At 37.0% G+C, this 15,125-nt stretch overlaps 1 protein-coding gene across 3 annotated transcripts in view; it reads left to right on the top strand.

Moving 5' to 3' along the window:
- Nucleotides 1-15,125, top strand: part of LOC111486905 (sodium/hydrogen exchanger 8) — a 46,206-nt gene that overhangs the window by 24,781 nt on the left and 6,300 nt on the right. For all 3 annotated transcript variants that reach the window (XM_023134067.1, XM_023134069.1, XM_023134068.1), the window contains 5 exons: nucleotides 2,677-2,979; nucleotides 4,135-4,232; nucleotides 6,939-7,070; nucleotides 7,143-7,361; nucleotides 7,468-7,674. In XM_023134067.1, coding sequence (XP_022989835.1) covers nucleotides 2,677-2,979; nucleotides 4,135-4,232; nucleotides 6,939-7,070; nucleotides 7,143-7,361; nucleotides 7,468-7,674 — 959 coding nt within the window. The remainder of the gene's footprint in view (nucleotides 1-2,676; nucleotides 2,980-4,134; nucleotides 4,233-6,938; nucleotides 7,071-7,142; nucleotides 7,362-7,467; nucleotides 7,675-15,125) is intronic.

Raw genomic sequence — 15,125 nt, 5'->3', positions numbered from 1 at the left:
ATCGAGTATCATAACAACCACAACTTCCTGCTTTCAACAGCTTTCAAACCATCGCCATTGCTTCCGAACCTTAAGCAACCACTGCAAGTCCAATCACCGTTGCTTTCAATTTTTCTATTTTTACAGTAGCGTCTATCACCGCAAGTTCGCGAGCCCCCACTACTAGTCCTTAGGTCACAAATCGCAAGTCCCCGACTAGTCCATACATCACCACAAGTCACAAGTCCGGGAGCCTAGCATTACCACTATTTCCATATTAATCCATTCCCCCAGCCTACTACTACAATACTCCCACTACCTCCATATTAATTCATTCCATCATCCCACTACCGCAATAGTCCCACTAGCTTCTATTGGTATCCAACTTGTTTTTCAACTTCAACAACTTTGATATACCGCTATTCCGCAAACACTCAATTCCCACTATACCATCACTTTCCAAAATCCAAACCTGTTTAAGGAAGGATTTTTCCGTCATGACTTTGTTTTAGACTTAATTTCTCTCCAAACTAAGACCCACTAGTTCATCATGTCAGAAGAATCGAAAATCTCAGAGGAAGTTCTTATAGCCGAAAAGAAGGGTGACCTTCAACCCATCCGATTATCATACTGACTCAACGGAAAAAGCTTTCTCAAATGGTCTCAAATCGTGCAGACTTACCTTAAAGGAAAAGGAAAACTACGACACCTCATTGGACTAGGACCAACAAATATAGGTCCTAAATTTACTACATGGGACAAGGAAGATTACATGATAATGTCGTGGCTTTGGTGTAGGAGATACTCAAACTTAGGGGATAGATTATCAAGAAACATTTGCCCTAGTTGCAAAGATGAACATCGTAAAAATATTGTTATCCTAGTTGCCAACTTAAATTGGTAGCTCACACAAGAATGTATTTCTTCATGGTGATCTAGATGAAGAAATCTACATGGATATTCCTCCCGTATTTGAAAGCACAAAAGGTAAAGTATGCAAATTCAGAAAGACCTTGGATGGACTAAAACAATCATCAAGGGCAGGGTTTGGAAGATTCACAAAGGTAATGAAAAACTTTGGGTATAAGCAAAGTCAAGAAGATCACACTTTCTCTATCAAGCACTCAGAGACAAGGGGAGTTACAGTGCTTCTAGTGTATGTAGATGAATGAAGAAGAGAAAAGTGAACTCAAAAGGAGATTGATGAAAAAAATTTGAGATCAAGTCACTTAGAAAACTAAAGTACTTTCTAGGTATTGTAGTATACTCAGCTCAGGGCATTTTCATATCAAAACAAAAGTATGTGATGGATTTATTAATGAAAATCGGAAAAAGCATATGTAAACCTGCACCAATGCCAATGGATCCACATCAAAAATTGGGTGAGTCAAAGGAACAACCTGCAGTGGACAAAGAAATGTACCAAGGGCTAGTGGGAAAGCTAAAAATATTTAGCTCACACTTGAGCAGACATAACATACTTGACAAGTGTAATTAGTCAATTCATGCATTATCCGTAGGAGCCTCACCTTCATGCAGCATATAGAGTGTTACGTTATCTGAAAGGAACTTCAGGAAAAGGAATTTTGTTCAAACAGAACAATTCCCTTGCATTTGAAGCTTACACTGATGTTGATTAAGCTGGGTCAATAGTAGATAGTAGATTTATTATGAGGTATTGTACCTTTCTTGGAGGCAATTTGGTAACATGGAGGAGTAAGAAGAAAAATTTGGTGGCTAAATCATTGGACTCTTGTGATTGAAGATAATTCTTGATGACTTACAAATTAAGGAAGAAGGTTCGATAAAGTTGTACTGCGACAACAAATCAGCCATCAATATTGGACATAGTCTTATCCAGCATGATAGAACAAAACATATTGAAATTGATCGACATTTTATCAAGGAGAAATTAGAGGAGGGAATAGTATGCATTAGTTATGTGCCCTCTCAGCTTCAAGTGAGCAGATTTACTAACAAAAGAACTTCATAACTCAACGTTTCATAGTATCCAAGCTGGGAATGGATGATATCTATTCCTCAGCTTGAGGGGGAGTGTTAGAAGAAAAAATCTTGATTGTAGGAATATTTATGTAATCCCATTAAATAAAGAAAGTAGTTAATCTTATCTATATTGTTACCCAATAACTAGAGATCTATTTAGATTTATCTTATCTGTTTACTAGAGATCTATGTAGATTTATCTTATCTTTTTACTAGAGATTGATTTAGATTTATCTTATTTTGTTACTTAGTATCTAAGATTTATTTTATCATTTGTGTATTATAAAAGACAAATGTACCTCTCTCAAATAAAATAAGAAAAACAGCAAGCTAATTTAGACGTGCAACCATTGATATACTTGACTCAAGGATTTAAATATCAATCGAAATGACGAGCTCTTCATTTTCTTGAAATCATTGAAATAATTTGATTATTTATTTTCTCAATGTTGGTTAAATATAGATGTGTTTATTTCCTGATATCTTTTTCTAGTTATTGGTTTTCACTTTTTTGTTGATAAATTAGTTTAATGAACTAAACTAGTAAATGGTTGACCTATATCAAGTAGAAGTTTAATTATCTATGTGCCATATATATATATATATATTTTTGAATCTTCTGTGCTTTTAGACTTAATTCGATGTGAACCTGATGTCAGATCTCAATTAAATAAAACAATCATTTATCATTAGGTGTTCAAGCTGCTTACTGGGGGATGCTTGACGAGGGAAGGATAACACAAACTACTGCAAATATCTTGATGCAATCTGTGGATGAAGCCCTTGATCTGGTTGCAAATGAGCCTTTATGTGATTGGAAAGATTTAAAAGCTAATGTACATTTTCCAAATTATTACAGGTTCCTTCAGACAAGCATTTTCCCTCAGAAGTTGGTTACATACTTCACTGTGGAAAGATTGGAATCTGGATGTTATATTTGTGCTGCATTTCTCCGTGCACATAGAATTGCAAGACAACAGCTTCATGAGTTTATAGGTAACTAGCTAGCTTCCATTGCGATGCTAGGATTCTTTATTTAGGTTTTCCTTTCCCTAATTTCCCTTGGCTATCTTGTATATTAAACTAAAGAATATATTTCCTGTGGAGCAGAATACGTTTAAAAATGATATATTTCTTCAATTAGTTGCAAAAGAATTCGATTCGTGAACCTTGTATGTGGCCAGAAGTTCCTTTCCTCATTTTATCAGTAGTTAGCCCATCTATTTAGATATATCTTGCCAGCGGAGGATGAAGGTTTCCAAAATTTGAAGTGAAAATTTCCAAATTCTACGGTGGAAACTTTTTCGAAGATGGTCTTTGTTTGATGATGACCAGTCCCATGTGCAACTCCTTCTACTTTGTTTTGTGCATTCTCTATTTGCTCAAAAATCTATTTTCCAGTTGGTTATCTCATGTTGCAAAGTTGACATTTCAGTACCCAATGGTTCATCGTATGATAAGTTCAGGAAAAAAACATTATTTTCTTATTCTTTACTTTCCTTGGTAATTGTCTAACTTGATTGTGTAACACTCCACCAAATAATTTTTACTTTTTCAAATTTTAAAATATTTTACATCTTTCTATTGGACAATTAATTAAAATTTCCGTGCCCCTAAATATTTTTCCCTAGTCGAAACTTACTTTCTTAGGTTTGAATTATTCTGCATCTCATTTTGAGTAGAATGCCAGTCACTTTTGATGAAGTTTTTCATGAATGTAGTTCCACAAGTGGAGCTGGGTGAAATTTTCATTCTTCTGCCTGTACCTTGTCACGAAATTCACGTTCTTCTATACTGAAGTTGGTTTCTTACTAGGAGCCACTTGATGAGCTCTGAATCTAGATCTTCATTTTAATTTCTTGACATTCGAAATGATCGCTTTTTACAATCATATTATTATTTTACTCCTCTTTGGAGTTGAATTTCCTTGCTTTGCTCCGACTGTTCTTATAGTTTATTTTTCCTCTCTTTTCCAGGCTTCTCTCATGTGTAATTTCTCTATGTTTTGTTTTTTCTCACTCCTTTTTGGAGTTTATATCTTTCCTTCAGCATTGCTGCTTTAATCTCTTTTCATTTCTCGTTAAAAAAATGATCATGTATTAGTATACAAGCAAGCTTGATGTACAAACATATATTTGTATGATACTTCAGGCGATAGCGATATTGCTTCTACTGTTATTAATGAAAGTGAGGCTGAAGGTGAAGAAGCACGAAAATTTCTGGAAGATGTTCGTGAGACATTTCCTCAGGTTTGTAAGTTTAGTAATGGATGCTTCTTGGGCAAGTTATGGTCAGTTGTAGTAGGTCGTCATTGTCATAGAGAAATTGCTCTTTATGTTTGTCAGTTAACTTTGATAGACGCTATGCTTTATTATTTATGATTATGTGGGTATTAAATCAGGTTTCAAAAAAGTTCCATCGTTTTTCGTATTTGTTGTTAGACTTTGAATTTATTTTATTCAACTCATAGGCTTAGCCAACATTCGCTCTCTCTCATAAGACTTAAAGAGAAAGAAATCAGATACCAGGATAGGTAAAGGATAGACACTTCATTAGCTTGCCCGCTGTATGGATATACTCCTAGGGCTTTGAGTTGAGCTTAAGGTGGTGCTGTAGGAGGATATTCTATTTTGAGCACTCGGTATTGCCAATTGGCAGACCACTTGAACATTCTCCCGTATGTGTGATTTCAGCTGCCCCACTGTGATGTAACAATCAAGCCGCCTTTCATACTACTTTTGATCCTCTATATCTTGAGTGAACTAAAATAGTTGATTATCATTCTGTACGTCAGAATGTTACTTCCGTTACAAATATATTTATGGAGCACAAGTCAATTATTTTTGTTTACCAAGTTGGACATGATAATCATATTTTGTTCATGTTGGACATGCATATTATTGTATATATCGTGTTTATAAAAATAATGGTCCATTTCGGCTATCTTTGGTTGGAACACGTGTATCATTTATTGTTTTATTTTGGAGGGCCATCCTTTCAGAAAAGAAAAATGAAGAAAAAAACTTCTATGGTTTCATATTCATATATGTAAGCTTCTTTTTGGCTGTACTGACTAGAAAGGAATGACTACTTAACAACAAAGGATCTCTTAACTTAACCTTGGAATTACTCAAATATTCCTTAAAGCAAGGTCATTCCTTCAACACTCCTCAAACTGAGGAATAGATAACATCCATTCCCAATTTGGATACTAACTCATGAAACATTGAGTTGTGAAGTCCTTGTGTTAGTATGTCTGCTAGTTGAAGTTGTGAGGACACAAACTAAAGCATACAATCTCATTCTCTAGTTTCTCCTTGATAAAATGTTGATCAATTTCAATATGCTTTGTTCTAACATGCTAGATAGAATTACGTGAAACATTGACAGCTAATTTGTTGCTATAGTACAACTTTATCGGACCTTCTCCCTTAATCTGTAGGTTGTCAAGGATTATCTTCAACCATAAGATTTCACATAGCTACTACGTAATAGCTCGAAATTCTAATCCAACAAACGATCTAGCCACTACATTTTGCTTTTTAATCCTACCAAATTACCTCCAAGAAAAGTATAATACCTTGTAGTAGATCTTCTGTCTACTATTGTTCCAGCATAGTTAGTGTCGTAGTAAGCTTCCAATGCAAGAAAATTGTTCTGTTTGAATAAAATTCCTTTTTCTATGGTTCCTCTTAGATAGCGTAACACTCTATCTACTGCTTGAAGGTGAGGCTTCCGTGGATCATGCATGAATTGGCTAATTACACTTACTGAGTATGTTATGTCTGACCGAGTGTGAGTTAGATTTGCGGACGGAATGAAATTTAGTCATGATGACGGTAGCTATATAGGCTCCAAATAAAACTTGATCATGGAAGATCATTGACAACTATGAAGGCTTTACCGATTGAGTTAGAGTTTGATTCTTAAAAAAAATCTTAATAGAAAAGTTCTAATTCCATGTCGCGAATACAAACTATAGCAATTTATTTATTTTGATAGAGGTATATCAGCCTTTTATATGGCTGACTAAAAATAATAGATACTCTACTTGGGGTTTGTGCACAAATGTAGGATTTAGCCAAATATTCCTTAAATCAAGATCATTCCTTCCAACACTTTAACTCACTTTTAACTCAAATGTAAGTGCTTCTTTCTCTTTTCTAACTACATATTAAATGATCTTTTAGCTAACTGGAAGTTTTATTTTATTTTATTTGTAATCTGTTAACTTTGGCAGATCTTCCGCCTTTTTCTACATTTTATGAAATTTGTGAAATATTGTTATATTGTTTCCTATCGGGGGGACTGGAATAGAAATCCATTAGTTATATTGTCTTTTATTGTAATTATAAAACATATTACTTTAGGGCTTTCGTATGTGCATAATTTATGACTCTAATGGACAACAGCTACTTGCTGGTGGGTGTCACCCTTTATGCAAACTCCATTTGGTTTATGCTCTACAAATCCTTCTTTCTCACTATCGCCTTGAATTAGCAACACTAAGAGCCATCAGTTATGTTCTACAATCTGCCCTTCTCATCATCACCTTGAATTAGTAACACTAACAGCCACCAGTTATGCTCTACAAATCGTTCTTCTCACAATCGCCTTGGATTAGCAACACGAACAGCCACCAGTTATGAAAAATCTTCTTTTTTTTTTTTTTTTTTAATACAAATCGCCCTTGGGATTGATGTTATAGTAGTATGAATTAGCAGGAATGAACCGATGCTCATTAAAGTTTTTCATTTATCTGGATATTCTTTTTCCGTTCCTATCTTTCTTTCTACCCAATATCCAGACCTTTCCATCTCAAGTTTCTAGGGTTGGTTCGTCTAGGAAGGGGCTTAATAATGTGTTTATTTCTTTACCCCTTTTTTGTAGGTTATTCATGATTTGTTATGCTCGTCAAGTTGCTATAACATGCTTACTTGGAAACTTCTTTTCAGGTTTTGCGTGTTGTTAAAACCAGACAAGTAACATATTCAGTGCTCAACCATTTACTTGAATATGTCCAAAATCTAGAGAAGGTTGGCCTACTAGAAGAGAAAGAGATGTTGCATCTTCATGGTGCTGTCCAGGTTCTCCTTATCATTCTCTCACTCGTTTTCTGTTGGATCTTTGTTTATAAAGTGCTGCTTCATTTACTGCAGGCTGACTTGAAAAGGCTTCTAAGAAATCCACCTCTGGTAAAGGTTCCAAAAATGCGCAACTTAATGAGTGTCCATCCATTTCTTGGGGCACTTCCTCCTTTAGTACGTGAATCACTTGAAGTTTCAACGAAAGAAGTTATGAAACTACGGGGTGCGACACTTTACAAGGAAGGTTCAAAGCCTAGTGGTGTTTGGCTTATATCCAACGGAGTGGTCAAGGTAAGAGGATTTTTTTTTTTATCCTGTCATGTTTAATACATTTCTGAATTCGGGCGCACCAATTTTACATACTCTTTTGATTCATTTTGATTTTATTTCCTTCCAGTGGGAAAGTAGGAGCATGAGAAACAGGTTCTCCCTGCACCCCACATTTACTCATGGATGTACTTTGGGCCTATATGAATTGCTTACTGAGAAGCCATGCTTGTGTGACATGATAGCAGATTCTGTTGTTTTCTCTTTTTTTATTGAACACGACAAGTTTCTTTCGGTACTTAGATCAGATCCTTCAATTGAAGACTTCTTGTGGCAGGTATTACTATTAACCACAGAACTTCGTTATTTCTAGTACTGTTATAAATCCTGACTGCATAAAAGGAGAATGAAAGTTAAGATAGTGAGAAATGAAGACTTGCATTATTCTTCTGAGTTGAAAGATTTGAGACCCCATTGATGTGTATGAGTCTTTGATTAGTTATTTATAATTTCCAGCTACGTTATGTTTGTTACAACCTGCGCAATTTTTCTTAGTTTTATAAGGTTGTCAGGTAAGAAACCTACCACAGGGATTCCTTCCAAACCAACAAAGAAGCGGAACCACAACCTGCCCTCTCACCAAGATCAATGACTCAACACTTGCTGTCAGTTGAAAATGCAGGGGATAATATTCAGAGAATATTGTGAGATTCATCAAACGGTTGGTACAATCTCGCAGCAAATGGAATTTCTCAGGTCAATTCAAGGACAGCCTACATCTCATGAAAAACAGATCGCTGCATCTAAATCTCCATCAACATCAAAAATTCTCCAAGATTGGCAGACTGGTCTTGAAGAAACCATGAGAAAGTTACTACACAAAGAAAGAACCATCAAGACCTAGATTTTTCAAGGAAGGAAGAAGATGAAAGCGATGGGGAAGAAAGGAAAAAACGGCCACAAAACAGGAGAAACAAATGACTAGAATGAAGATAGATTTACCAACTTTTACTAGGAAAATGGGCATCGAAACCTTTCTTGATTGGGTAAAATGTGTGGAAAGGTTTAATTTTTTTTCAAATATTCAAATACTCGAGCAAAGAAAAAGGCTCAGCTTGTTGAGCTTAAGCTAAAAGGAGGTTCCTGGGTGTCACGGTCCTACATTTCTGACCGTGCAGCGTTGTGATCTTGACACGCTCACGACTAGCCTTGAGGGGAATTAAGCCCCATATATATTTTTCGCCCCGGCTTTGTGGCTTCGTCGGACCTTAGGCGAGGTTTGTCTTCGCCAATCAAACATCGCTTGTGCGGAATCCAAGTTTGTTCAACCAGACACGCCGCCTGCGCGTGCATGTTCAATCGTCTGCGACACATCCGACTTGCTTCTACGCTAGGCCAAGTCATTCGGCTCGACCTTGGCTCTGCTCGGGCCAAGGTCTCTCAATGCAACGTCGCATCTCATCTTGCCATCTCGATCCCCATCGACAGGGTCCATATGTCTTGACGCCATCTCCAGTCTTGGGATGTTGTCGGCCATCATAACTCGCTCGGTCATGCCATCGAGAATGGGTCTGCGTGTTGTTCATCTCATCGGGACTTCTCGAACATCCATCCATCGGGGTTCTATCGAGGCATAGGCCCTCCCGTGCCCATGCCGAGTCATTTATGGATACCGTACAAGATAGCAGGTGTATGTAGCAACCTCCAACACGCGGGTTAGGGCGCAATACCGGCACACCCGTGCCATCCGGTACTGTCCTTCAAAAATCCATTTCAAAGGAAGTCGCCCGAGACACTCGTCTTGGTATGCTCGCCCACACTGTGACACGTATGTGCCACAGGGTAGCTTACTTAGGCCACAGGGCCCAGGGGTGGTGGAGAGCTAACACCATGTTACTTATAGTACATTTTGAGCCATTTTCATTCTACCAGGCCCACAGGGTAGCTCACTTAGGCCACAGGGCCCAGGGGTGGTGGAGAGCTAACACCATGTTACCCCTATAGTACATTTTGAGTCATTTTCATTCTACCAAGCGTAGACATGATTTTGGTGAGTGGTCATACGGTGTCGTGCATTGTCTGTCCGGTGTCCGATTGACATCAAACTTGGCGAGCATTCATATTTCATATGGACGAACTTAACTCCCGAACCGCATGCCCAAATTCCTTCCGAAACCCCGACTTTTGAGGTTAAGGCCTGGGGCCCTACCCGGCCCTTCAACAAGCCTATCTTTGTCCTTCATGTCTATTCTGATGTCTCTGACTTGCTTATGTCTCAACATGTCTTCAATGCCCACTTTGCGTGGTGGTGTGTTGGATGATGCATCGTCCTCCTCGATCGCATCATGGCACTCTTCTTTATTGACCCGCATATGGCCGGATGAGCGTCTCTTGAGGGACGCCACTTTGCTTGTTATGGCGTGAGGGTCATAACCTACTCTCTTCATAGTATGGTTGTGACACTTGGCATGGTGGGAACAATTGGAAATCAATCGACAAAGCTGTGGAAAACAACCTATCAAAACTTGGAAAAGAATGATTGATGAAAGGTCGGTTTCTTCCAGCAAACTATGAGCAGATACTTTATAACCTATACCAAATTTCCGCCAGTGTTCAAAAACAGTGATTTATTATGTGAAAGGCTTTCACTGTCTGGGAGCAAGAACAAATCTGGTTTCAGCAGCTAATAGCAAGATTCAAGGGAGGGCTATGTTCTGGCATTAAAGAAAAGGTGAAGTTACATCCCATGCTATTTTTAACAGATGCAATATCTGTAGCAACTATAATAGTAGAGATGAATGATGCTCGTTTTAAGAAAGTATATATCCGAAGGAACTAATGTGATATAACCAGCAACACAAACCGCAAAGGAACAACATCCTGCCTGAAACAATTTCAAAATACCCAAGCTTCCACATCCAAACAAAGGGAAAATTCAAAGAAGGCGGACAATTTTACAAAAAAGACAGCCGATCCCTATAATAGACCAACTTTAGGGAAATGCTACAGATGTGAACAAGGAGGTCATTTATCTTCATTTATGAATTTCATAGTAATTGATATACATGTCCTATGCGTCAAATTTGTGACTTATCTTCTTGCCTTGTAGGCAAAAAATTTACCTTTGTCGCATGACTAGAATCCATGTTGTATATTTGGAAGGGATTAACCTCCTTTCTCTTATGTTACAATTCTCTTCTCATCGAGCTCACTTTCTCCTCAATCCACAAAGACAAAATAGAGGACTTGTGCGAACAATTCATCATAGAAAAACTCATTGAGCCAAGATCACTAACTAATAACTAATACTAATGTAATACTAATAAAATAGAAAAGAACTGTCTTTTTTGTGTTAGCATCGAGGAAGAGTACACCAATTGGTTGGCTATGTAAAAAGAGTGGGCTAAATGGGCATTTCCAGACCGAGAATCACGAAGATATCTAGCGGTATGCTGTACTTTCCCCGATTCTGCTGCTACCATAGGCTTTGCACAATCAATTAGATCATATCTATATATATATATATATATATATATCCCTTCAACACAACATAGGTCTTCAAAAGAATACCAGAGACTCACCAAAGCACAAAAGTTAGAATCCCTCACACTAACCCATCAATTTTGGATCCTATTTGGAATTTTCCTTAGGAGATATCGAGAAGGAATTGAAATGTAATAAATATTGATTCATATAGATATAAAAGAAAGGTTTTCTATTGATTCAAAAATTGAACCCGCGGGATAGAGATAGAGAGAGGAAAAAAAACGAAAATTTCACAGAACACTTTCGATCGAAAAACCAATTTGATTTATTTAGTACCTTTCGTTCAATGAAAAAATGGGTTTGATTTACAGGATCAAACCTTTGAAACTTAAGGAACGATCAAAGACAATAAAAAAAAGAAAAAACAAGTAAATAACAATGGTGTCTAGAAGAGCCTAAATTCTAAATGTATGAAAACGTGACTAACTTAGTCTCGGTCACTCTCCGGAATGGAATAGAAGAAGGGAGAAGATTCTCAAACAAGGAAATTGATCTAATGACTTCAAAATATTTGAATGAGGATCTATATGATGTGAAAATCTCTTTGTTGAGTGATTGTAAGGGTGACTTATTTGTAAGTTTTCCACTATCACCCCTAAAAAAACCGAACTCTGTCTTATGTAAAGTTTCCAAAGTACGCTTAATCTCGGAATTTAAAATCACTACTTATATACTTGGTATTGGGCTTAATTTACAAGACCCCAAAGGAAGAATCTTGCAATGATGGAGGATAATGAATCATTTGAGGACGGATTGAGCAAAGAATCCAAGTAGGAAACAATATAAATTGAGCAAGGTGACCAACTATCTTGTACTTTACAAAAATTACTTCTTACACCTAAAACAGACTCTTCCACACAACGACATTCATTATCCAAGAATAGATGTACAATCAAGGGGGAAAAACTGCAATGTTATAATTGATAAAGGAAGCACTGAAAATATCATGTCGAAAAAGTTAGTGAATGCCTTGAATCTCAAAACTAACCCACACCCCAATCCATATAAAATTAGTTGGATTAAAAAGGGAGGTGAGGTTCAAGTTTCAAGTGTGTGAGTTGTTTGCGGTCTCCTTTTCTTTGTATTCATCTAGATCAAGTGTGTGAGTTGTTTGCGGTCTAATAACTAATATCAAAGCTAAGAGGTATTCACCACGATCTGTGAAGATGGAAAGCTCAAAGATTGAAATTAAGAAGTTTGATGGATCCGATTTTGGTTTCTGGAAGATGCAGATTGAAGATTATTTGTATAAGAAAAATCTTCACGAACCCTTGTCTGGTTAGAAGCCGGATACCATGACCATGTAACAGTGGAAGCTCAAGGATCGACAGACTCTAGGGTTGATCCAGTTGACGTTGTTAAAAAACGTGGCGTTCAACATCATCAAGGAAAAGACAATGACGGATCTGTTAAGGGCATTGTCGAATATGTACTAAAAACCGTCTATTATGAACAAGGTGTATTTGATGTGTAGATTGTTCAATCTACAAATGTCTGAAAGTAGATCTGTTGTAGATCATATAAATGAATTCAATATGATTGTAAAGTCAACTGAGTTCGGTGGTAATTAATTTTGAAGATGAAATTAAAGTATTGATTTTGATGTCATCTTTACCCGAGTCTTTGGATACTGTTGTTGCGATCAGCAGTTCCCGAGATCTAAGAAACTGAAGTTCAATAAAATTCGAGATGTAGTTCTTAGCAAAAGTATTTGCAAACGAGAAATTGGAGATTCATCTGGTAGTACTCTTAGTTTGGACCTAAGGGGAAGAAGTAAATGGAAGGGCCCAAACAAACATGGCCGATCAAAATCAAAGAAGCGGAAAAAATCTCCAAATAGACCAACATGTTGGAATAATGGAGAAAAAGGACACTTTCAGACAGGTTGTACAAGACCAAAGAGGAAGCAAAATCACAAATCGGAGGATGATAATGATTTTATAAGTTCAATAGAAGACATTAGGGATACTCTAATCCTCAGTGTGGACAGCCCGATTGAATTATGAATTTTGGATTCAGGTACATCTTTTCATTCGTCTCCAAACAAGGAATTGTTTGAAATTTCAAATCTGAAAATTTTGAGAGGGTGTATCTTGCCGACAACAAACCTTTATAGATTGATGGAAATGGGATGTAAGCATAAAAACTCCCGCTGAAAATAAATGGACATTGAAGGATGTCAGATATATTCCTGGTCTCAAGAAAAATCTGATTTCTATTAGTCAGTTGGATATCATAAGTTATACGGCAGAGTTTGGGAAGAGTTTGTGGAAGATGGTGAAGGGTGTTATGATGGTACCATTTCACTTGCAGGTTAGTGGAAGAAGATGATATGTGTTTGGAGAAGGTATTTCTAAAATTTATTTGAGAAGTAATATCATCAGATTAGGTATCAGCCGGCGGGAGATGAATGAAAGATAGCATTCAGGACAAATGATGGACTTTTTGAATGGCTTGTTATGTTCTTCGGACTCAGAAACACGCCAAGCACATTTATGAGGCTAATGATTCAGATCTTTTATGACATATTGATATATAGAAAGAACCATGATGAACATTTGGTACATTTACATTATGCTAATAGCCTATACATTAACTCCAAAAAATGTCTTTTATGGTCAATGAAATATCTTCTTAGAATTTTTTATGGGAGCTTTTGGAGTTGAGGTGAATCCTAATAAAATTCAGTCCATGATAGAATGGCCTACACCCACCACCGTTAAACATGTTCAATCATTCTTGGGACTCTCCACTTTTTTAGGGAATTTATACACCATTCAGCAGCATTAATAGACTTCCTTAGGAAAGAACAATTTCGGTAGGAGATGCACGAGATAAAATCTTTGCTGACCTAAAATTCAAACTTAGTCACAACTCTGTTTTAGCCCTCCCAGCTTTCACACTACCATTCGAGGTGGCAGTAGATGCTTTGAGAATTGGAACAAGAGTAGTTTTGTCATAAAAAACAATCATCCAATTAAATATTTGGTGAAAATCTTAGTCCATCTCTCCAAAATTGGATTACATATGAACAAGAGTTATATGCTTTGGTTAGATCTCTTAAAGAATGGGAACGTTACCTTCTCTTTAAAGAACTTATCCTTTTTACTGATCATTTTTCTCTTAAGTTCATTCAATCTCAGAAAGCTATAAACAGGATGCATGCTCGATGGATTACATTCCATCAGTGATTTGTTTTTGTGGTAAAACATAACAGTGGATGTCCAAGTACACACTCAATAACAATTCTTCAAGGGGAAGTGATTGCATTTGAACACTTACCGGATTTTGATGGGCATGATACTGATTTTCATATAATTTGGTTTAACTTTTCTAACAATATTGCTTCCGATGACTTTCATATTATTGATGGCTATCTCTTTAAAGGGGATCAACTTTGTATTTCGCACACTTCTCTTTGCGAGGATTTGATCCAAGATTTACATTTGGGAGGATTGTCTGGACATTTTGGGAGAGACAAAACCTGGACCTTGTCTCCACACGTTTCTTTCGGCCACTACTCCGCAAGGATGTACATAACTTTGTCAGTGATGTTTCATTTGCCAAACGAACAAAGGAATTTCTACTAGTATTGGACTATGTACATCTCTACCAACAACTATATCCATTTGGGAAGACCGAGCTACCCATGGGTTTTGTGCTTGGTCTCAAACATACTCAACGAGGATTTGATTATGTCCTAGTGGTGATCAATCCGTGTAGTAAAATGAGCCATTTTTTTAGCTTGTAAGAAAGCTAATGATGTCATATACGTTGCTAACCTATTTTTTCATGAATTTGTTCGTCTTCATAGCATCCCTACATCCACTGTTTCCAATCTAGACGTCAAGTTCTCAAGCCATGTTTGATAAAGCCTTTGGCGAAAGTTTGACACCATTTTAAAGTACAGAATAGTCGTCCTCAAATGAATGGTCAAATGGAGGTTACTAATAGAATCTTGGGGAACCGAATTTATTGCCTTTGCAAAGATCTTCCAAAAGAATGGGACATGTCCTTGCCCAAGCTAAATTTTCATTAACAATATGAAGAACAAGTCCTTAGGGAAGCGTCCCTTTGAAGTTGTCTACACTAAATTACTGAGATTAACCGTGGATCTTTCTAATATTTCTTCTTCTGCTGATGTTAGCTTGGAGGTTGAACTTATGGCTGAAAGAATCGCAAAGCTCCACAAGGAAGTCCGAGAGAGCATTGAGATATCTGTGTACAGGAAAGTTGTTGATA

This window comes from Cucurbita maxima, unplaced genomic scaffold (assembly GCF_002738345.1).
Source record: "Cucurbita maxima cultivar Rimu unplaced genomic scaffold, Cmax_1.0 Cma_Scf00012, whole genome shotgun sequence".
Classification (NCBI taxonomy): Eukaryota; Viridiplantae; Streptophyta; class Magnoliopsida; order Cucurbitales; family Cucurbitaceae; genus Cucurbita; species Cucurbita maxima.
The sequence above is the reverse complement of the archived record's forward strand: the minus strand, read 5'-3'. Positions and strand labels throughout refer to the sequence as shown.